Source organism: Ailuropoda melanoleuca, chromosome X, assembly GCF_002007445.2.
Source record: "Ailuropoda melanoleuca isolate Jingjing chromosome X, ASM200744v2, whole genome shotgun sequence".
Taxonomy (NCBI): Eukaryota; Metazoa; Chordata; class Mammalia; order Carnivora; family Ursidae; genus Ailuropoda; species Ailuropoda melanoleuca.
Genome location: NC_048238.1, coordinates 94,350,053 through 94,373,296, shown reverse-complemented (window position 1 = coordinate 94,373,296; position 23,244 = coordinate 94,350,053). Strand labels below are relative to the sequence as shown.

The following is a 23,244-nucleotide window of genomic DNA, read 5'->3' as shown; positions in this document are numbered from 1 at the left end:
CCTGCAGGCAGGGCTTGACCCTTGGCTATAGTGTGCTGATGGCTGCTTTAAGGAATCCATTGTATATAATAAATAAATTCTGCTCTAATATATCTAGAATGATCTTAGTTTGAGAAAACATTAACTTAAATCCTTTTCTCTGTTTTATGGTTCAGATCATAACTGTGGTTGAGAAAGGCTGCATTAGATTAACACTACTGCAAGAAGGTGATCATTATTATTTTGAAAAAACACAGGCATTCAGAAATATTTACTACGGAGAAGTTAAAATCCAAAATTTCCAGAAACTTTTGTCCAAAGCATAAGCCAAACTTTACAGCCTCACTATAATTACACACAGTAGAGAAGTAATTACACATTAATTGCCTCAGTAGAAAATTAATTACATCTAATTCAAAATTTGTTTGGAACAGGGACCTGATCCCTTCCATATATGCATAGTCATACGTGCTTTACCTTTTATAAATAATAACCTAGTCCAGAGCCCTGAGCAGAATCCCCCACATTCACAGTTTCAGAGCTTATGAGTTACCCTCTACAATCTCCTCACTTTACATTTGAGGAGACGCATGTAGGCATGATTTCATAGTATAGAGGAACAGAATACACTACATTCTTCGTTCTAGTAGCTAGGAAGAAATGATTTAGTGTCCTGGAAAAAAAATTATTAAATTCTCAAGTTCTGGAACCACTTGTCCATATTAAATAAAAATATTCTTTCATAATATACAGATCATCTTTCTGATTAGAGGAGTTTTTAAAAATTGTCTAAAAGTGTGCTTCGTCTTTCAATCAGGATCATACTTACACTATCACTGCATGACACACTGTGCTCAAAAAATACACACAAAAGAAATGAAAATGCTTCTAGATATACAGATCGACTCTCCTAAAGAACCCTGGCATGTGGGTGAACAAGGGTACATGAGATGGGGGCTGTAATCCCTAAGCAGAAAACAATCTTTGTTGATTTTTCAAGTATGAAGACATTTATAGCTTTTAAACTCCTGAAAAGTTAAAAGCCAACAACAGAAACACACAGTATTTAGTACCCATAAGTGTTCTTAGAAAAAAGCAATTGGACTACATACCACTTAGAACTCTTCTCTCAGCCAGGACATAAATCAAGAGGTGCTAAAAAGTCATTAAGCAAACTTATTTTAAAGTAAATCTGAGATGCTACTCAGCCTTGCAATGCTCCAAAGAACTGTTTTAATCATTCCCTGAAGGGGACTTTTAAGGCCAGCACCTACTGGAAAAGTAACAATATTAAACCCAGTCATTTGAAAGAAGATTCCTTCTCTTTAACCTCACTCCCCTGCCCCCACCCAAATAACAGTCCAAATTAGCCAAATATAATCCAGTGATGATCTAGTGCTTTTCCTTGTTACTGAAAGGTAATCATTTCGCCTATAGAAGGAAAAAAATAAAAGGCCACGCAAAATGACTCCAAGTGTCTAGAAACAATTTACTGGCCCAGTACACACGCCATCAAAATTGCACATCTTAAACAGAAAAGCAGCTGAAATCACCATCGCTATGATGTCAGCTCTTCCCCCCCAGATCTTTCACAAGCTTTCTCCCGACCCAAAAGACTCTTTACATAGGGTCCCTTGCCACAGCAAATCAATTATGTAAATGCCACTTTTATCACAGAAGTCACAAGCAACAAGAAAGAAATGAATGACAATTACCTCCCCAATTTCCTTTTCTGTTAGCTTTTTCTCTTCTCTGCAGAAAGTAGAGAAATTTCCCATTCTAAAAAATAAAGACAGAATTCTCAATCTTTAAAGCAGGAGGCTACTTTTTTTCCCCCTTCCTTGGAAATACTGTCTCTTCTTGCAGAGTCCAACACCTTTTCCCTCACCTACATTTTCGGTTTGCTCATGAGGCAGCAGTAATCCTCTGGTATTATGAAATTCTACCTTCCCTAAGCAGGGTTTACACTGCAGCCTCCAAAACGATGCCCGAACCTCAGCAGACACAAGAGCCATAGCAACAGCAGTGATAGTTTTTTTCACTTGCTATTACCAGAAATCACAGTCCAACAAGACGACCATGGAGATGTCACCTATGCTAAAGCCTCGAAATTGATTCATTATTTAACTAGTCAAATCCCACGTTTTCATTTTATGTGCCCTTTGGAAAGCTTGTGACAGAGGAAAAAAAGATCTTTCAGGGACAGTCACATTTTTCATGAAGAGATAAATAGTTAAAAAAAAAAAAGAAAGAAAAGCAGTTCTCTGGGTATGAGATTTTGTCTGTCACTGAAACAATCCGATGCCGACTCCTCCATTCCCTATCACCTCCGAATCTCTAGTGTAAAGGACCTATAGCAATTTGAGTTTCAAAATAAGAGCTTACACACCATGCTCACAAGTTTCTGTTAACCAGAAGTCATTTGTGTAACTACCCACATGCCTCTGATTTTACTCACAGGTGAACCAATTTATATTTCTCCCAAGCAATGCCTTTGAGGCAATGATGCTTTGTCAAACTACTCTATGGGAGAAATTAAGCAGAGAATTGAGAATCTTGATAAATAGAATCCTTTATAATGTTCAATTCAATTCTAATTCACTAAAACAGCTTAACACTGGCATTGGATTTCATGAAAAGTCATTTCCCATGATCTGTAGTCTGTATGGAATAGACTGCTGTGAGCCCAATTTCTTCAGGAATAATAATAGTTGAAGAAGGCAGAAAGAAGAACTGGCCATGATAAAAATCCTGATAACCCTGTTATGTATTTAGACACAGGTACATATATACATACTTATTTACCTTAAATATTTTTAAAGATGGTAAAGAATCCTGTATATTTTCTGTCTAAAAAAATATTTAGCAAATCCATGGATATCATGTTTACTGAGCACGTAATTTTTACATATATTTTACTGAACTCCCCTTATACACAGACCTTCTTTTTTCTTTTTCTTCTTTCAAAAAAAAAAATATTTAAGTAATCTCTACACCCAACGTGGGGCTCGAACTCACAACCCTCAGATCAAGAGTTGCACACTCTACCAGCTGAGCCAGCCTGGTGCCCCATACACAGACCTTCTTAAATGATATTGCCAAATAATAATTTCCTGCTTCTTGAACTTAGTGACCATCCTGTCATTTACCCATTTTTATTTCGACAGTGCACTTTTCTTTTTACTTTTTAAAATTTATTATTTTTTTTAAAAGATTTTATTTATTTATATGAGAGAGCATGAGCAGGGGAGGGGCCGAGGGAGAGGGAGTGGGACAAGCAGATCCCCCGCTGGGCAGGGAGTCTGACATAGGGCTGGATCCCAGGACCCTGAGATTGTGACCTGAGCCGAAGGCAGATGCTTCGCCGACTGAGCCACCTAGGTGCCCCACTTTTCTACTTTCTAAAAACAGTTACGTCTAAAATTGATACCACTGATTAAAAATTCCATGGCAAACGTTGAGCCTTATCTTCTTGAATAGAATAAAAGTGTTTTCGAACACAAAATATACTTTGTGCACCACACACGTGAATACATATTTACCCCCTATCAATTTTCTTCAACAAAAAGTAAATCTACCGAACAGAATAATGAAGAAAATGGGTCACAAGAGTAACTGAGTATTCTGGAAAAGAGACAGCTACCACATAAGAGGTGAAGTATAAGGTAAAAATATCAGAATTTTTACACCCAAACAAACTGAATTCCCTCAAGGGGGAGCAAGTTACCTAGGGACCCAAGGAATTTATCCTCATAATGATTTCTTTAAATGTGTTCCGAGGTACACTTCTGTACATGCTTTTGAACATGCTCATTGGGGGCAAATCTTTGATTCTGAAGGATAATTTTGTTTCTGTTGGTTTTGTGTTCATTTTAAAAATTGAAAAGTGATTTAGATCCAAGGCCAGTGAACGAGGTGAACAATCAAGTTTGCTCACATTGTTTGGTGTTGGCAAACTCATTAAGTAGGCCCTATTTGCTTCTCTTATTTTCATTCCTAATCCTTTGTTTGAACTAAGCTCTGAGCTTTTCTACATGGTACCTATTGGCAAATGGGAATATATTAATCTGACAGGTACAGAGAACAATCTAGAGAGCAATAGGTGGACCCAGAAAGGCCATTTAGGAATTGATATTTCCTTAAGGATTCAGAATTACCTTCCTCTCCCCTCCAGGAATTTACATATGTAAACACAAGTTGGCTTTGGACTGCCATGACCACAAATGGGCATTTTTTGACATAACAGTGGCCCAGGGTTATTAAGTCCAGCAGGGTTTTTTTGGGGGAGGGGGTAATAGCGGGGTGAAAAAAAAGGGATTCTGAACAATAAAAGTTGATATTATGCATCAAAAATTTTTTTAAAGATTTTATTTATTTACTATTTGACAGAGAGAGAGACAGCCAGCGAGAGAGAAAACACAAGCAGGGGGAGTGGGAGAAGAAGAAGCAGGCTCCCAGCAGAGCAGGGAGCCCGATGTGGGGCTTGATCCCAGGACCCTGGGATCACGCCCTGAGCCGAAGGCAGACGCTTAAAGACTGAGATACCCAGGTGCCCCGATGCATCAAAATTTTTAAGAATATCAATCTTTGGGGGGAAATATTGCCATTTGCTGGCATTTAGGATACTGGCATTTTATTTCACTTCGGCCAAGTTGCATTTTCACAACTATAGGCATAAACAGGTTTCATGTTCTTGATGAATGTATTTGCATTTGAAGATAAGAGCATTTACTGAGTTGTCAAACCTACCTGGATTAAGGGAAACAGAAGTGATGGGTGATGGTGAGATTTTGGAAGTTGTAGCACTTTCAACACAAAGTTGCATTCGGCTTCTCCCATCATGTTTCTCTCCTTTCTACACCAAATTACTCACCAAGGTCTGTTAGTCTTCCTTGAGTGGTGCTCAGAGTGGTCCCCAGATCAACAGAGCAACTAGGAATGCATCAGAAATGCAAATACACAGGCCCCAGTGCAGACCTACAGAATCAGAAATTCTGGCGATGGGGCCTGGCACGCTAGCAAACCCTCCAGGTGGTTCTGATGCATGTTCAAGTTGGACCATAACTGCCCTAAACCGAAAGCCTGGGCTACTTCAACATCTGCTTATTCTATCCAGCCTTCCCCTTCTCCAACGCATCCTGTTAGGTCTACTTACTATGTTACCATTTACTGACTAGCATCCTGTTAGGTCTATCTACTATGTTACCATTTACTGACTAGTACACAGGAAAGCTCAGCGTTAAGTTGGAACAAAGGATTTGAACTAAAACTACAGAGGCAAACAGGACCCTAATTAATGAGCTTGCTAACTGTTCTTCCCATGGGGTCGGTAGCACTTTAAAAGCATACATTTGAAAAATGCTTCTTTCCCTGAGGCTGCCAGACACACTGACTGTAGCCTCCTTAACCACAAGAGGTCAAAGTTCTATTTTCTGTCACCATACTTAGTAGCATATGTTCATGCTTCGCTGATTGGTTTCCTTTGTGTTTCTGCTCAGAGTGAAGGCAGGCAGCAGGAAATTGAGACCAGGGAGTCTAGAAACTTTCCCAGGTCTAGTGGGCAGTGATACCGAGGAGGCAGAGGCTTTGGGAAGAAAGAATGACTTTATGGGTTCTATTGGCTTGGCTCCCCCAAATTTTCTTGCATTTATAAAAACAACTTATGCCCCACCTGATGATCTGTATTGTTCACCTCTTCCCTGTCACACACTGCTGTGTTATTTATACTATACTGCATCAAGCAGTTAAGTCCTAGCTTAATATAACATACTGTAAAGTGATATGTTGCAAAGCCAAAGGTTTAATGGAAAGGTGGGGGGAGGGGGATAAAAAAGGCACTAACAGAGCAACTCAAAAATGCATTTTCAAAGAAAAATCTGGATGCATCTAGATGTCCTTGAAGTATTTCCTCCACCTGCCAAAAATCCACTCCTAGGATTGTGTTACCAGGCACTACTGAAACCTGGTAGAGTAATTCACTAGTATGCTTAGAAATTCCCTAACATATCTAGTGTGGTATGGATTTCAAATCCAGTAAAACTTCATTAAGTTGATACTGGTAAGCTGTTTCTATAATTCAAAGCAACTGTTACTCTTCAGCTAGACACTCTATTGCTCTGTAATGAACAAACTGAAAACTCCAATGGTGGTTGATTTGAACACTACTTTTCTCTGTCCTTTACATTTTAAATTGATAGGGTTTTACAGATTTCTTTTCCCTACTTATTTTTTAAACAGGTGAAAGGAGGAGAGGACAAAAAATACCGCAAAGAACACACAGTCTGTTACTAGGATCATAAAGAAAGATTGGAAAGTTTTTCTGTAAACATTTTTCTTTAGAAAAAGACAAAAACATGTCTTACATTTTCTTAGCAGCACATCTTCGTAGTGACTTGACCGGAGAGGAGGAAAGTAGCTACTTAAAAAAAAGAATCTTTTGGGGTGCCTGGGTGGCTCAGATGGTTGAGCACCTGCCTTTGGCTCAGGTCATGATCTCCAGGTCCCGGGATGGAGCCCTGCATTGGGCTCCCAGCTCAGCAGGGCATCTGCTTCTCCTTCTCCCTCTGCCTCTCCCCCCCCCCCCCCCCCTGCCCTCTCTNTCTCTCTTTCTCAAATGAATAAATAAAATCTTTAAAAAAAAAAGGATATTTTCAACTCTTTCACCTAAAGCTGTCTACAATTTTGCTTACACTAGTTCTCAGGAAGTATGAACCAAAATTCTGTTCTGATTCTGCTAGAAGAGCCGAAGCTATGCCATACCAATGACTAATCTGATATTTTAGGACACGGATCATTCTAATCCATGATGGTATGATAAATGAAGGAAAAGAAAGCCAGCAGGGTGCAGTCAGGGAAATGCTGGAACAAGTCCAGAACAGGCTGAGGGGGTGTGTAGCTCCATCTCCAATTAGGTAAATGCTGGTGACAGGTGGTTGGGACAGACAGGCAGGAATAGAGGAGAAGGATGGGATCTGGCTGCACTAGGTTTCCTGGCTTCTCTGAATGGGCATGTCAAGTAAACCGCCTGAATTAGATGGGATTTGGGGGAGTGAAATCAAAGAGGATGATGGGTAGATTTGGCTAGCAATGTGTTTTTTTTTAAATCCAAATGTAAAGGCATTTTCCAATTGGATAGCTCTTTCCAGTTCACAGGACTGTTGAGAGGAATTAGTCTATCTATCTATCTATCTATCTATCTACATTTTAAATCTTTTTTAAGATTTTATTTATTTATTTGAGAGAGAGAGACAGAGAGAGCACAAGCGGGGGGGGGCGGGAAGCAGAGGGAAAGGGAGAAGTAGACACCCCACTGAATAGGGAGCCAGACACAGGGCTCTATCCCAAGACCCTGAGATCATGATCTGAGCTGAAGGCAGACACTTAACTGACTGAGCCACCCAGGTGCCCCAAATTAGTCAATATTTTTTTAAAAATTGACTTGATTTCACAAGAATTAATTTGATTTCACAAGAATTAATTCAAAGATGTGATCCCTCCTGACCATATAACACCATAGTCTAAAATGGCAGATGACAAAATGAGAAACATAAGATGGCAGTCCAAATTTTGTTTGCACCTATTTTATTGATTTTTGTACTCTTAAAAAAGAGTTGCCTCATGGCATTTTTCCAGAGACATTGCTTTACATGTACCTGTGGTGAAAACTGTTTGGGTCTTAATGACAAGAAATGAAAAGGAGGGGCGCCTGGGTGGCACAGCGGTTAAGCGTCTGCCTTCGGCTCAGGGCGTGATCCCAGCATTGTGGGATCGAGCCCCACATCAGGCTCCTCTGCTATGAGCCTGCTTCTTCCTCTCCCACTCCCTCTGCTTGTGTTCCCTCTCTCTCTGGCTGTCTCTACCTCTGTCAAATAAATAAATAAAATCTTTAAAAAAAAAAAAAAGAAATGAAAAGGAGTTTGCTGCTGTTAATTTTATTCTCCTAACTCCATTTCCTAGCAACAAATAAAATGAGTAAAACCACCACTCATTCAGAAGACACATTTCAGTCAAAAACAATCATCAAGCCATCTAAAGTTCCACTACCGGATTTCCTTTTTTTGTTTTTTAGACATTATTCCCTGTAATATGTGAACATCCGTGGGAGAGGTCAGTCACTGAGCCATTAATCAAAAACACCTTAATATGAATGAAATGTATCAGATTCTTTCTAATGTGACAGCTGGGACAGAGAAGTAAAACAGTTTCTTTTATTTATTTGTTTGGCTTTTGGGGGGGGTGGGGATGGGAACAGAGGGAAGGGACAAGAGGTTATTTCTCACAAAGACACAAATTTGTCTGCAATCAGCCCTAGTTACAAGGAAAGCAATGAGTCTCCTTTTTCTCTCAAAGGCCCTGGAAAGTAGAGAGAATGAGAGCTTCCTTATGTGGACAGCTGATTAGTTACAAGTGTAGATTATTAGACATGTTACATATAATGTATTAAAATCATTTTAGTAAGTATAAAAAGTCTACGTTATGCACGTAAATCAACCTCCATGATCTGTAAGAATTCAAGCATTACACAATATATTTAAAGAAACAGAATGGAAAAAAAAGTTAGAAAAGTCTAGTCTATATGGGATTCATTAGCCAACACTTTTATATATAATTCATGCCTAGTGATATAAGAAAAGTAAAATACATGGTTCCCACCTTCAAGAAATTTACAACCTCATTTGGAAGACAAGTATATTAGAGAAAATCTAAGGCAGTGTATGAATCAAGGACTGGACTGTCTATTCCTGACAAGAGATAAAATATGCACTTGGAAATAACAGAGATTTCTGTAGCCTGGACCACTGAGGGAAAGTTCGCAGATAAAGTATGTTTTTAGACCTTGAAAATCAGGTAGGATCTGGTCAGCCAGTGATTGCCAAATTGTAACTGGCATGGTAGAACAAAAGGAATTTCTTGCTGGGAAATAGTGATAATGCAAAGTTTGCATCTGTAGACTGGAGCCAGATAACAGAAAAGTCTGGAAAGCTGAGCAGAGGACTTTGGGTATGGTACTGGTAGTGTGGGGAAGAGGAGAGGAAGACAGGGTTTCAAAAGAAAAACGTGGTTTATCAAGTAGGAGAGAGATGAGATAATGAGAGTGTTTTCACGTGATTAGCCTAGCATTGTTTTGCGGGATGAACTGCCCATACACATCATAACACCTTTTATAAAGGGGCTCAAAATATACTCCACAGATGATGGTTAATTCATCCTAATAACATCTCATTGAAGCAAAGGAAATGCAGCTTTTATTATTCCCCATTTTGGAGATGATTTGCTTAAGGTCACTGAATAAATGAAAGGCAGAATAAAAAACCACAGTATCATGATGTTCATTGGTTCCTAAGTACCAGCTAAATTATGTTCTCTTATTTTCTATGACTCAAGCAAGGCAGGTACATGATGGACCTTTGTCCTCAAGTGCCATTTCCAGACCCTCATTAGTGTTCAAGGCACACGTCCTACCATGCCCCATTCTTGTTTACTCTCCCTATAGCCCCCAGCCCTCTAACCCCATACCTTTCAATTACCTCCAACTCTCCCAGCTAACAGTTGTTTCTGATGATTCTGCTCCCCCTGGTCTTTGGCCATTATCATTAGCATATTCAACATCCTGTACCAACCACTCACCACTAAGGACAATGGTTCGGCTTTATCAATGCATGGCAATGCTTTCAAACCTCTTTCCACCTCAAATTGCAAAGCTCAAATTACACCCTCGGAAGATGTGAGGGAGGTAAGAACTCCACATACTAGATTGTGGCACCAAACTGAATTCCCTCTCCAATTTTTTTCATGATCACCAATTTTTTTTTCATGATCAGAGTTAGTAAAGGACTGTCCCCAGTTAACCCCTTCTTGGTGCTGACACATTTTCTCATTCTCCCATGCATCTAGAAGTCACCCCTCCTTTTCTTACAAGCTAGTCCTCCACTTACGCTTCCTGTCTCCTGAGGGCCCACACCTCCACATTAGCAACTTCTCCCTTCTTGGTGGCTCCTCTTCAGTTTCAAGTAAATGCTCAAAAAATGCCTGATGAATGGCTAAACCTCCAGATCTATATCTTCAAATATTTTTTGGACATTTTTAAAAAAGATTTATTTATTTATTTTGAGGGGGGAGCAGAGGAAGAGGGAGAGAGAACATCTCAAGCAGACTCCCTGCTGAGCATGGAGCTGCAGGTGGGGTTCAATCGCAGGACCCCGAGATCATGACCTGAGCTGAAATCAAGAGTGGGCTGCTTAGGGGCGCCTGGGTGGCTCAGTCATTAGGTGTCTGCCTTCGGCTCAGGTTGTGATCCCAGCGTTCTGGGATAGAGCCCTGCATCAGGCTCCAGGCTCAACAGCAAGCCTCTCCCACTCCCTCTGCTTGTGTTCCCTCTCTCATTGCCTCTCTCTCTCTGTCAAATAAATAAAACCTTAAAAAAAAAAAAGAGTTGGCTGCTTAACCAACTGAGCCACTCAGGCGCCCCTGGACACTTTTTAAAACAGCCTTATTGAGGCATATTGTTCTACAAAAAAATTATACATGTTTAATGCATACAATTTGATGAGTTTGGACATACATATACACCTGTGAAATCATCACCACAATCAAGGTAATAGACTACTGTTCCACATTTTCACCTCATCATCTCACTGTTAACCTCAAACTTCACAATTCTAGAACAGAAGGCATTAACTTCCAACCAGATCTGGCTCTTCCCTCGATTTTCCAATTTCTTTCATATGTACCATAACTCCCAGTTTCCCATATTCAACACCACAAAACCTTTGATTCTTCCTTCCGTAATTAGCTAATTATTAAGTCTAGCAATATTTTTTTTCTTCACAGTACTGGGCATATGGAAAGCAATTAGTCAATGCAAGGTCCACTGCCTCTGTACAGATATGATTAACCCATTGAAATAGCCTCAGTAGATCCAGCTGCCTCAAGACTCTCAATCCTCCGGGTCGTTGGTTCATCCAATCTTGAGATTTCTCTTCCTATATATAACTGTACATTGAGCCTCCTTTACTCAGAAATGTTTCATGGCTAGTCCAAAGGCCAAAGTCCTTCCTTAGCATTCAAGAACCACCAAGATCTAGACCCAATCATGTTTTCCAATCTTAACTACTATTACTACAGAGGAATTCATCATAATCCAAATGATTTTATCTCACTCTCCAAGATTGTTGTGTGCATGCACACTTGTGGGGGGTGTGCCTTTCCCCGTGCCTTTGATCAGGGTAGGTACATCCCTGCCTGGAAATGCCCTCCCCAGTATGGACCTCAATAATCCTTAGGGGTTAGTTTACCTTCTGTAAGTCTTCAACTCCTCCAATCAGAAAGTTCTATTCTAGAATAAGCCTTACAGAGTTTTGCATTATTTTACATTTCATGTACTCGATTTAACTCCCCAACATTTTAAGACCTTCAAGGGCTAGAGATCATGTAGTAGAATTCTGTATGCTTCCCAGAATCCAATAATGAGGTTCACCAATGCAAGGCAATGTTTTCCATCTCTTTAGATGAAAGTCTTTAATAAAGTGTTCATTAGATAAAAGTCTTTAATAAAGTGTTCATTAATTCTTAAACTTCATTTCCATTTCACATATCAAATAACAAGCACTTAAAAACTGTATCACCTAGGGGTGCCTGGGTGGCTCAGTCAGCTAAGCATCTGACTCTTGATCTCAGCTCAGGTCTTGATCTCAGGGTCGTGAGTTCAAGCTTCGCACTGGGCTCCACGCTGGGTGTGGAGATGACTTAAAACAAAAAACTCCCCAAAACAAAAAAACAAAACCCAAAACTGTACCACCTTCATCATATTTAAGGATACATAATGGCTACTTTTTAAATTCTTTAATAGAAACTTAAAAAAACGTTCACAAGAGACCTAACAAAAAGCATAACATAATACAAACTTAGTACTCCAATTCAACATTTAACTTTATTCTCCCACCTACATTTTATGAAAGATTTAACAACCAATTTAGAGTACTTGTCTTAATAATACTAATGCAGGTTCTAAGGGAAAATATCTTAAACTTAAGTATAACTTATAACTGAAAACTTCAAAGAAAAAATATGTTTTAAATCATTAAAGAGTAAATATTTGAGTAGAATGAAACAGGTTTATAGGTTTATTATTTCTTTTAAAGTTGTGCTTTAAACATTTTTCAAGAGTTTAGCTCCTGGTATGGAAAATTCCTTTAGGTACACACTAACAAAGTAAGCACAAATTAAGTACAAAACAAATTCATACCCTCAACATCTGGTGTAATAGGGCAAAAATGTTCATTCCCACAATATTAAGAAACATCAACAATATGAGTTTGAATAACTAATTCATAAGGAAGAGTTTGAACTGGACCAAATCCTGGGTTTTCTTTCGTCACTCCAAGTTTCTTTTCTATTTTAAACTAGTGGCAACAGAAATTTCTTTGTTTGAAAGTCAGGAACTGGAAGTCTTAAGTGATAGAACAGGTAGCTCGGCTTCTACTTCACGTCTCTCCTCAGGGGGAGAAAAACACTGTGGATAAAGTAATTTTGTTTTTATTTCTGGAAAAATCATTTTTTTCCATCAATCTTCATAATTCTCTAAAATAAACTGTTAAAAAATTATAGGCCAGTCGACCACTTCACCCTGATTTGTGGAAATACTATACATTAATTTCAAGAACACATGGTTAACTCAAGTTTTCTTACTACTCTAAGGGTTTAAAAGGTGCTCCTAACTCTTGAACAAAAGTCTAGGAGAATTTTACAAGCTCATGATATATTTCTGCATCTCATCTGCAATATTTTTGAACAAAAGAATAGTAAAAGTAGTCTAGGCTCAAAAGTCACACTGCATGCCATCAAATTTATTTTTAGGGTACTGGACAATTTTAACAGTGGAAAACTTTTGTGTTGCATCAAGTGCTTAAGAACCACATCTACAAATAAAGTGGAAATAAGCAGTTAAGAATTTACCATTTCATTAAGATGGAGAAAGTGACAAATAAATATCCCTCACTTCTTTGCTAATATGGAGCTGATTGCCCTCCCCAAATTATGTGGGACAAAGTAACCACAACTTTGGGAAGGCATACAGTGAAAGGCAGAACTTGTAAATTAAAAGATGGGATTCACATTCTAAACCACCTTAATTAAGATTTTAAAAATTCAAGAAATAGGGAACTCCGATAATTAAAGCAGGGAGCAACAAGAAATACTGAACAGCAAGCAGGTCCTAAACCATATAAATCAAATAAAGACAAATCAAATAAAGGCCAGAAACCATATAAATCAAATAAAGACGAATCACATAAGGACCAGAAACCATTTTCTCCTCAGCACACAGAGTTCCCCAGAATCACAAACTTGATGAACGCGAGGCACTCTCTCTGCTGACGCACGCGCACACAATGGAGACAGAAGCATGGAGACCCTCAGAGACAAACTTTCCATCTGTACCATTCTACTCTCCACATAATGAAAAGGAGAGCATGGTGAGAAGTTTTTCACACTTCTCCCACATCAGACGGAGCAAAATTGGAGTTAGTATTGCAAACTACTAACCTCTTGCCACAATCAAAGGCAGGCTGAATGAATGGGGGAAGATGAGGTAGTGGGTGAGGGAGGGGTGGGGGTGGCCTGAGAAAAAAGTTTGAGGCATTCTGTAAAGCCTGAATGGATTAACCTTTTAAAAAGTCCTGATATTTCTCATTTCCCTTTTTCTTCCTCTCTTTTTTTAAATTAAATACACACCGACTTCCTGGGACTCAACACAGACTGCGCTATATTCAGCTAAAAGGCCTGGTGCTTAGTACACACGGGAGTCCTAGGATTGATATATGTCCCACACAAATGGTCCTTTTGTGGGAAAGTACTTTTAAAATTACTTTTTTGTGACCATGCATAAAATATGACCAACTGCTTAAAAAAAAAAAGGATGAATTCCATGCATCAGTTGTAAATTGAGGCCCCAATCCACAGCGCTTTTTTACTAGAAACAAGCTATTTACTACTCTAAACGTTTTTTCTGAACTTGAAAAAGTCTGCTTTCACATTTTTAGAAGATAATGAGGGACTGAGGCTTTAGTGTTTCTAGTCTCTGATCTGTTCATAAATGCGTTGTTTAGACTAGCAAAGGAAAACAAAAAGTGAATGCTTAAAAGTTCGTAGACCTGTATAACATTTAGTAGATAGCTTGAAACGTACCGATTTAAAAACGTAACCGCTTAAAAAGTGTAGGGACACATCGCTTATTTCTTCTTGAATAAAATGAAAATATAACGGGGGGAGGGGTCTGGGTAAATCTGGAGTAAAAAGATGGGTCCCAAGCAGTAGTCCCTTGTCCAGGACAAAAAGCTTCCTTTAACCACATGCAACAGTCGTCTTGTGGGAAAGGCAGGGGGAGGGGGCTGGGGAGTCATCACCTCCGCCACTCTGACACAGCACCCTGCATTTCTCACGCCACACTATGGGCTGCGCCAGGTGGGGGGAGCGAGACAGAACTTCGCCCTTAAGAAGCAACACCAAAAGGGGAAAAGAAGCCACCTCGCTCTTCGCTCTACGCACACAGGAAGAGCCCAATTCAATGCCGCCGCCACCGACACCCCCTTGTCTTGCTCCGCCCCAACTTGTGTGTGTGCGGGGGGGCACGACTTGAGCTTTACCCCACAAATTCCGGGACACCTCCATCTCTCCCAAGTTAAGACCTCCCACCTCCAATCCCCACGCGGACCACGCTCAGCAGGCGCAGGTGTCTGGATCTGGCCTATTTTTACGTTCCCCCGCCCCCTCCCCCCGCACCTCGCCGCGCGCCGGGTCTCTCCCCGCCCTCCCCGCGCAGTGCACCAGCTAGCCTAAACGCCGGGAGACGCTTCGAGCCCGACTCCCGGGTCACCTGGCCCCTGCGCCCGGCCCTGCCTTCAGGGGAGTCCCGGGGCCGCCACTGGTCGCGGGGGACCGCGCTCCGGACTCCGGGGCAGTCACGTGGTCGGCGGAGACGGCCTGGGCTTCCTCACCTGCATCCCGGGAACTTGGACAGCCACCGGTGAGTGGGCCATGAAGGCGACTGCTGCTCCGCACTGCTCCTGCGGCGGTGGCGCCTTGGGCTCGGACTGGCTCCTCCTCCGGGGGTAGCTCGGCGGCCCTCCCAGGCTTTTCGACCAGGGCCTGGAAGGACACACAGAAGTGGGGTGACGGGACTGGTGGCGCGTCGCCCCAGGCTGGGGGTGGGCGGTTGGCAGTGCCGCTGCCTGGGACTCAGTCTACCTTTCTGGCGCCCGCCCGCCGCTGTTGCCGCCGCCTCCGCCGCCTCCGCCGCAGCTCCTCCTCCCGAACGCGGGGCACAGCGTGTGGCGGTGGCCGGGACCTGGGCTCGAGTGATGCCGCTTGTCTGCGCCTCGCCGCTTTAGGAAGAGGAGGTGGAGGCGCCCCAGCAACCCGCCCGCCCGCCGGGCCAGGGAGGCGGTTGGGGGCGGTTCCGCCGTTGGCCCTGCCCCCGCCCTGCCGCCGGGCGGTGTCAGGAGGTCTGAGGCTCCTCGCGGTGCAGGGCTGTGGCTGGGCTCGCCCAAGCCGGCGAAGGGGCGGACTCCCCCCGCACGCGGAGAGGAGAAGCCGGGGGCTGGGGGACCCGGTACACGGCTCGGCCTGGGGAGGGAACGGAGGAGTTTGGGTGACCCTGGGGGTAGGAGGGAGTCCCAGACGCGGCCACGTTGCAGGCAGGCGTTCGAAGCTGGGGCAGTTTCAGAGACCACTTCAGTTGAAACTTGGGAAGTGTTGGAAGTCCCTCTTGGTTCCCCGATCTAGTCGAGGGTGGGGGCACGGGGAGCCGCCGAGTTAGTGGACCCCGACTCATTCCCGCGGTCGGCTCCCCCCTGGGTGGGGCCGCGCCTCTGGGCGGATCCGTAGCGGCTTGCCTGCTTTCCGGATTCCCCGCCCCCAGACATGCTTCAGGTGATTGAACCTGAAGCTACCCCTGTCTCTTGTGGTGTCAGTTGGTGGAGAGCGGCCAGACTGGGGCTTCCCTTTCCAAGTTTGCACGTGGAAGAGAGAGAGAGGGAAATTGGAAAACAGTACATCAGCAGAAAAATTAATGAGGATGATAGAGGCATGGAAAACGAGACTGGATCATTAGCAGTAAGCCTTATTGAACTGGCATATACGCAGTAGTGGTTTCAGCAATTCCCTGCCTCCGCTCCCTGTTAAGTTCCACTCCAGCAGGGAAACAAGTCCTTTTGAGAATATCCTAATGATGACAACAGTAACAATAATAATAGTAACAATTACAGAAAATCTCATCATGAAGGCACCTTTGGGGACCAACAGGGGTTAATTACATTTAAAAATGTCATATCCAAGTGCCAGTTTAAGATGAGGATGAAGTTCATTACATTGCAAGTTGTTACAGGTCTGTACTCAACACGGTTTTGGGGCTCTGGTAGACAAACATTAAAAGTTTCTTTTGTTGCTTTTGAATCTTTCTCAAGAGATAGCATTTTGTAGTTATTGATATAATTATTAATGGGTGTCATTTTCTTCGTGCCAGGGGCTGCCAAGTGCTAGATATGTGTTACCTGTTTGAATCTTTGCAAGGGCCCGCTGAGGTCATATTGCTTCCCCCCACCTCACCCCCCATTTTACAGGTGATGAAAAAGACTCCGTGGGGTTAAATAATTTGACCCAAATATCACACAATTAAGAAGTGGTAGAGCTGGGAATCCAAACCCAAGTCCTTCTAACTTTAAAGATCTACTCTCTTAGCAACTGTCAAGGATACAATACAGTATTGTGAACTATAGCCACCATGCTGTACATTACATCCCCAGAACTTACTCATCTTCTAACTGGAAGTTTATACCCTTTGATCACCTTCACCTATGTCCCCTCTCATCTGCCCCTGCCAACCACCAATCTACTCTCTGTTTCTGTAAGTTCGGTAATTTTTAGATCATACAGTATTTAGTCCCTCTCTCTGACTTCTTTCCCTCAGCACAGTGTCCTCAAAGTCCATCCATATTGTCACAAATGGGAGGAGTTCTTTCTTTTTCATGGTTGAATAATATTCCATTGCATGTGTATCCATCACATTTCATTATCCATTCAGATGATAAAGGATATAGTTGCATTCACCTTATTCCTAGTTCCCCACGTCCAGGCCCTCACAACCGCTAACCTGATGATAGGCCCCAATCCAGTCTTTATTTCCCACCAGCCCAGCTCATACTTAATGTGTGCCTGGCCAGAAACCTGCAGTACCACCTAAACTTTAATGTCCTTAGACGTTCCCTAGAATTCTGGGGCGCCTGGGTGGCTCAGTCAGTTAAGCATCTGTCTTTGGCTCAGGTCATGATCTCAGGGTCCTGGGATCAAGCCCCTGCATCTGCTCCCTGCTCGGCGGGGAGTCTGCTTCTCCCTCTTTCTCTGCGCCCCACCCCCAGCTTGTGTTCTCTCTCTTTGTCTCAAATAAATAAATAAAATCCTAAAGAAAAAAAAAGTTCCCTAGGATTCTTTTCAAAGTGCAGAGTTTGATTTAGCAAGTCTGGAATGGGCCCAAGATTCTGTATTGCTAACAGTTTCCCAGGTGGTGCCAATACTGGTGATTCTCAGATGACACTTTGAGTAGCAAGGGTCTAAATCTCAAGTCCCAGCCCCATTGAACCTTCCTCATTGCTCTAAACCCTCCTTCGATACTCCTCCTCTTGAATGTTGGTGGAAGTAGTGCTCAACATTGTAGTTCTTTCTTCTTATTTCATTTGTTCGGTCTGCCGAACAAGATGATTAACTCTCTGAGGCCAGAGATCCAGCTTCTCTTACATAGGAATTATTCAGGTAGAACGCCAGCTTTCTGAGGGCAGGATTTTTGTCTGGTTTGTTCACTGCTGTATCCTCGGAGCCTAGAAGAGTGTGTGGCACATAATAAACCCTCAATAGGTATTTGTTGAATGAATGAATGAATGAATTTCCTTTGAGTTGCTCACTGAGGTTAGTATAGTGCTAGGCAACTAATGGGTACATTATATGTTTTACTGATGCCTGGCTAAACTCCTGGGCACCACTCTTGTTGAATTTTAAATTGTTCACTTTACTATATGTTACACTGTTAATCTTTTTGTGCTCTAAATTCTTTCCAGTTTAATTTCCCAACTAAGAGTGAGTTGTGTAATTTTAATAAATAAGTAAATTATGCCTATCTGAGAAGTGACTTTCCCTGACATCCTTCTGAGCCAGAGCTATGTAAGAATGTGGAAGACTGAATGCTAAATTTTGAGACCTGAACTATTGAGACATTTCCTTAAAAACACCATTTTTGAGATCTTAGTTAACTTTCCGACCCTTATTTTGGTCTGCTGATATTAAATAAACTATCTGTTGTTGAATTATACTTGATAGAGATCACTTGAGTTGTGACATGGAGTTCCTTGTGGTTTGATTATGCTTTTTCATGTATACATATATATATTTCTTAATTTATTTATTTTTTTTAAAGATTTTATTTATTTATTTGACAGAGATAGAGACAGCCAGCGAGAGAGGGAACACAAGCAGGGGGAGTGGGAGAGGAAGAAGCAGGCTCATAGCAGAGGAGCTTGATGTGGGGCTCGATCCCATAACGCCAGGATCACGCCCTGAACCGAAGGCAGATGCTTTAACCGCTGTGCCACCCAGGCGCACCATATTTCTTAATTTAAATAAAGTGACAAATTCATGTGGGCTTTTGGTACTGCCCACCAAAAAGGACACTTGAATATTTTACTTCAAAATGTCAGCCCAGAGTCCAATAATATCTTACCACGTATTCCCACAACTTGATGGAAAAAGTTCCTTGAGAGGAGATACCACATCTTATACTCTTTGGTGGCCCGATTGAGTGCAACATTGTGCCTCAGATAGGATTTGGTACCTGCTTGATTGATGTGACCTGAGTGGCTATGAATATTTAATAACCATATTAAAAAAGTAAGATCATATACAGATTAAGCAAAGTCTGTGAATTCCAAGTTAGACATTGTCTTTGAGCCCAAGAAAACTTAATAATTTAAATGTACAGTCTGTGGTTTCAATTTCCTGACATGTGTCATACCCTCCATATTAAACATTTAACTTTACCCATGTTTATAAATATTTACTGAGTGGACTGGTTCATAGCTAAAGTGTAGGTAGATAGAAATGGCCAGACAAACTTTGATGAAGGCCATAGTGAGGTAATGATGTAATAGGGTCCTGGTTCTCAAACAGGGGCAATTTTGCCTCCTGGAGATATTTTGGTTGTCACAAATGGGGAAGAAAGGATGCTATCGGGAGTGGGTAGAGGCCAGAGATGCTGCTACCCATACTCCAGTGCACAAGACAGCAAAGCGCTGCCCAGTCCAAAATGTCAGTGGTGCCAAGGTTTGAGAAACCATGCTCCGTACTCTTTGCATTAAGGGTTACTAACTAAGAAACAGACTTGGGAAACACTGTTCCCTGAAGATTTCAGTTCACTGTAGTGGTCGGGGCAAAAAACAAAAACAAAAGCAAAAAAAAAAACCAACCCAAAAAGCCACCACCAACAAAAAGTACTCCAAAAGGTATTGGGCCACATCAGGAGTACTGGAAACAAGGCAGTATTTTTCTGTTACCTTTGTATGAAACCATAGATCATCTTCCTCCAAAGAGTGACTACTACCTACTGAAAAATAATATTGAACAGAGAATAACTTTAAGAAAAATTTAATGATTGGCTTAAAAATATTTAATCATGGAGCAGGTTGTAATGTACTAGGTATTACCTAGGAGCCTTCAAATATGTGATCTTGTCAAAGTAAGTTTGACCTCTTACCTTGCTTGACAAAATTTAGACGTAGGGTTTCACATTTTGGACTTTTAACAATTTGAGCCTTATTTAATAACTACATTGAAATGTTTAATGTGTATAAATGTATGAAGTGCAAGGACAAGTTGATCCGGTTATCTGAATTTCTTTCAATTATCTGAATATTGAGAACAAAAGGGAATTATTTTGGTAATTCCAGAAGCTCACCATCCAGGGACAGGAAGATTTTGATTCAAGGTGCTAGACTCTGTACTGATATTTGGAAGCACGATGTGCAAGGGTCCTTTTTAAAAATATGTAAAAACATATGTGACACCTCAGATCTCCTCTTTAGTCTCTGTGGGTATCAAATTGGAAACCACGACATAATAGTTCTTGCAGATGTTGCATCCTCACTATTGTTCCAGCAAAGTGTCCTGAGAAAAACCTATAGACTCAGTTCTTGGTCAAGGAGCGTTAAGCCTTTGGGGGCTTGCACGGGATTCTACCACGGTGTCATTTTTAACAAAAACTAGTGTCTAACACTCAGCCCGGCCGAATTTTCTTGCTAGCTTTGCTTCCTGATGCTGCTGAGGGGAATAGAGCCACAGAGGACGTGAGTGAAGCAGATGTTTCTTAAAGTGGTTTCCTGCTTATAATATTTCTTTACACATATGCTTACTCACTTCGAAATATTTGCATTTAGGTAGCAAAAGAATTGAGCTCATTGCCTCTTTGCCCTCACCGATGAGTTAGAGAACTGAGAGAGGTAAATGCGGCCCAGACAATGTCATGCCCGTGTCGAGGCAAGAGTCAAAAGATGGAAGGGTAGGAGGTTTCCTCCTAGTTTCTGTTGTGCTGCCTGCCTAAATTCTCACAGAATTCCTCTGGGGATTTTTACAGGCCGTGGACCTAAGGCGAAGGCCCTCAGAACCCTGCAGGCCCTCCCTCCTAACCTCCTCAGTGGTGACAGGGCCACTGCTTTCCACACCGGTCATCCCATAATGATAGTTTTGTGTTGCCATTGGGACCGTGAAGACTGGGGAGTTCCTTAGGAGAGATTCTTTGGGAGACTGGGCTCTTTGTAATGAAGTCAGGTAACTTCTTTATGCCCTCCAGAGTGCAGGTTTTAGCCACAGGAGAACCCTTCATGTGTTACTGTGAGACGATGCTGAACAACCAATCAGGGTGATTCTTTCCTCCTCTGAATTAACTTTTTAGGATGGTTTGAATTGACCACTTGTTCTTTAATTTGTAGGCTCCTCAAGAAAACAGTTCTAGTCAAAGGTGGCAGTTAAAAACAGGAAAAAAACTGGCAGTTGAGACCAAATAGGAAGTGACTATGCCATCAGCTCACACTGAGGAAAAGGAAGTTGTTGCCAGGACCTCTAAGAAAGGCAGTTGTGTAAAATTACCACCCTTCAACTTGCTTGCTGGGGTTCTGTCACCCTGTGGTAAAAGCTCCCATAGTTTTGTTACTGCTGTTCTCAAGAGGACATGAACAGAGCAGGAGAATAACAGGCAGCCCTTGCAGGACTATTATCAGGGACTACCAGAAGTTTCTGGGGGCAGAAACTCAACATTGTAGAGAAGCAAATCTTCCACCCTACTCATTTTTTTTTTCCTGTGCCAAATTGAAAGTTTAAGATTAGTAAAAAGTCAGAATTTTATCCCATGAGGCCCACCACAAGGGTCCAACTGTAGACTGTAACAGGGGGGTTTTGCTGAGAAATAGAAGACAGAATGTCTTTTTATACTTGCACTTGGGGTCCAGAGACAGCCGAGGCCACACCACCTTTCCCTTTTCCCTTTTCTTTCTCCTCCATTCTTTTCTTTCTCACATATTTCTTGAGCACAGTGCTAGGAACTGTGCTAAGTGCTGGGAATACAAAGAAATGCAAGGAGTTTGCTTTCTTGCAGAACACCATAAAAAGCAAGGAGTACTCAAAGCACTACATTATAATAGTAGCACTCCATTTAAACATGCAACAACAGGCACCAGAGAGAAATATATTTTACCTGTGTAGATCCTGGAAGGTTTCACAAAAGAGGTGACATATGAACTAAGCCTTGAAAAATGGATAGGAGATAGCCAGGAAAAGTCTCGGGGCGAGGGAGTAGAGAGAGCATTCCAGATGGAAAGAACAGCACAAACAAATGCCTAAGCCGGGCATTAAAATCTACATACTGTGCTCCATTTGTAGAGATTCTGATTTTGTAGATCTGAGGTAGAGAAAGGGCATGTGTATTTTACTAAAAAAACAAAAGAACAAAAACGGGGCACCTGGGTGGCTCAGTAGGTTGAATGTACAACTCTTGGTTTCGGCTCAGGTCATGATCTCGTGGGCTGTGGGCTGGAGCCCCATGACATGTCTGCTTAAAAGATTCTCTCCCTCTGCCCCTCCCCGCCATAAGTAAATAAATCTTAAAAAAAGCACAACTCCTTGGGTGATTATGATGTGTCCTCTTGGTTGTGAATCACTAGCTTAGAGAAATGACAAGCTTTCTTTGAGGACGAGCTAGCTTTGGTTTAACAGGCAAAATACAGAGTACGTGAAGCATCCTAGTAATGAGGTAGGAAGGAAGTGAGGGGCAGACGGTGAGCTTTGTGTGCCATGCGAAAGACTTTGGACTTGATCCTGTAAGCTCCTAGGAGTACTGAGTGGTTTTAAGGAAGAGAGGAATTTGCTCCAGATTTGTATGTTCAAAAAACAAAAACAAAATGCCCCTCTGGTTAGTACATAAAGGATAGATTCGATATGGGAGAGGCTGGAAGCAGAGGGACCTATTAAGAGGCTATTAGGAGGCCATTGTAACAGTACAGGAGAAGGACTGAGTTAAATTTATGGCTATGAGAATGAAGAGGAGGGGATAGATTCCAGAAACAATTTGGGGGTGGAATCAACAGCATTCAATTGATTGGAAGTGGCCAGGACCAGAGGGAGAGGTTTAAAATGCCAGAGACATCTAGCTTAGGGAAATGGGTAAAATGTTGATGCCTGGAGCTGAGCCAGGGAATATGGGAGGAGGACCAGCTTTGAGGAAAAGATAAGGAGTTCAGTTTGGGTGCAGAGTTTGAAGTGCTTGTACGATATCCAAGCGCAGATGTCCAGAAGGTAGTTAAAAATAACAAGAGGTCAGATTGCAAATATAGATTGAGAATTGCAGAGAGGAATCCTTTGTAAGCTGATGGCAAGTCGTCAATAAAGGACATGAAAAATAGAAACCAAGTTGGAACTGTTCACTTCCCATTTAGAGAGTCACTTCTTGAATAATTGTCCGATGTTTTGGTCCAGTGAGATGCTGCCTGTGCCTACTGACATCATATCTATCTGCAGAAAGCATACCATTTTTGTCAAAGTAATGATTATTAATTTCATCTCTATAAGATTATATTACTAAGTATTTCTGCTGTGTCCCTGAATACATAGATTGCCCTTTGAATGCGTGATAATGACAGCCAAGTAAAGAGTGGAGTAAAGGACAGGAGTGACGTGAAG

The 23,244-nt window shown here is 41.8% G+C and overlaps 1 protein-coding gene across 2 annotated transcripts in view; it reads right to left on the bottom strand.

Annotated features, from left to right (window-relative positions):
• STK26 (serine/threonine kinase 26) overlaps positions 1 to 15,099 on the bottom strand; it is a 51,423-nt gene extending 36,324 nt beyond the window's left edge. For both annotated transcript variants that reach the window (XM_034649011.1, XM_019803449.2), the window contains exon 1: positions 14,973 to 15,099. In XM_034649011.1, coding sequence (XP_034504902.1) covers positions 14,973 to 15,014 — 42 coding nt within the window. In that variant the 5' untranslated portion in view covers positions 15,015 to 15,099. The remainder of the gene's footprint in view (positions 1 to 14,972) is intronic.
• Positions 15,100 to 23,244: the final 8,145 nt, after the last annotated feature.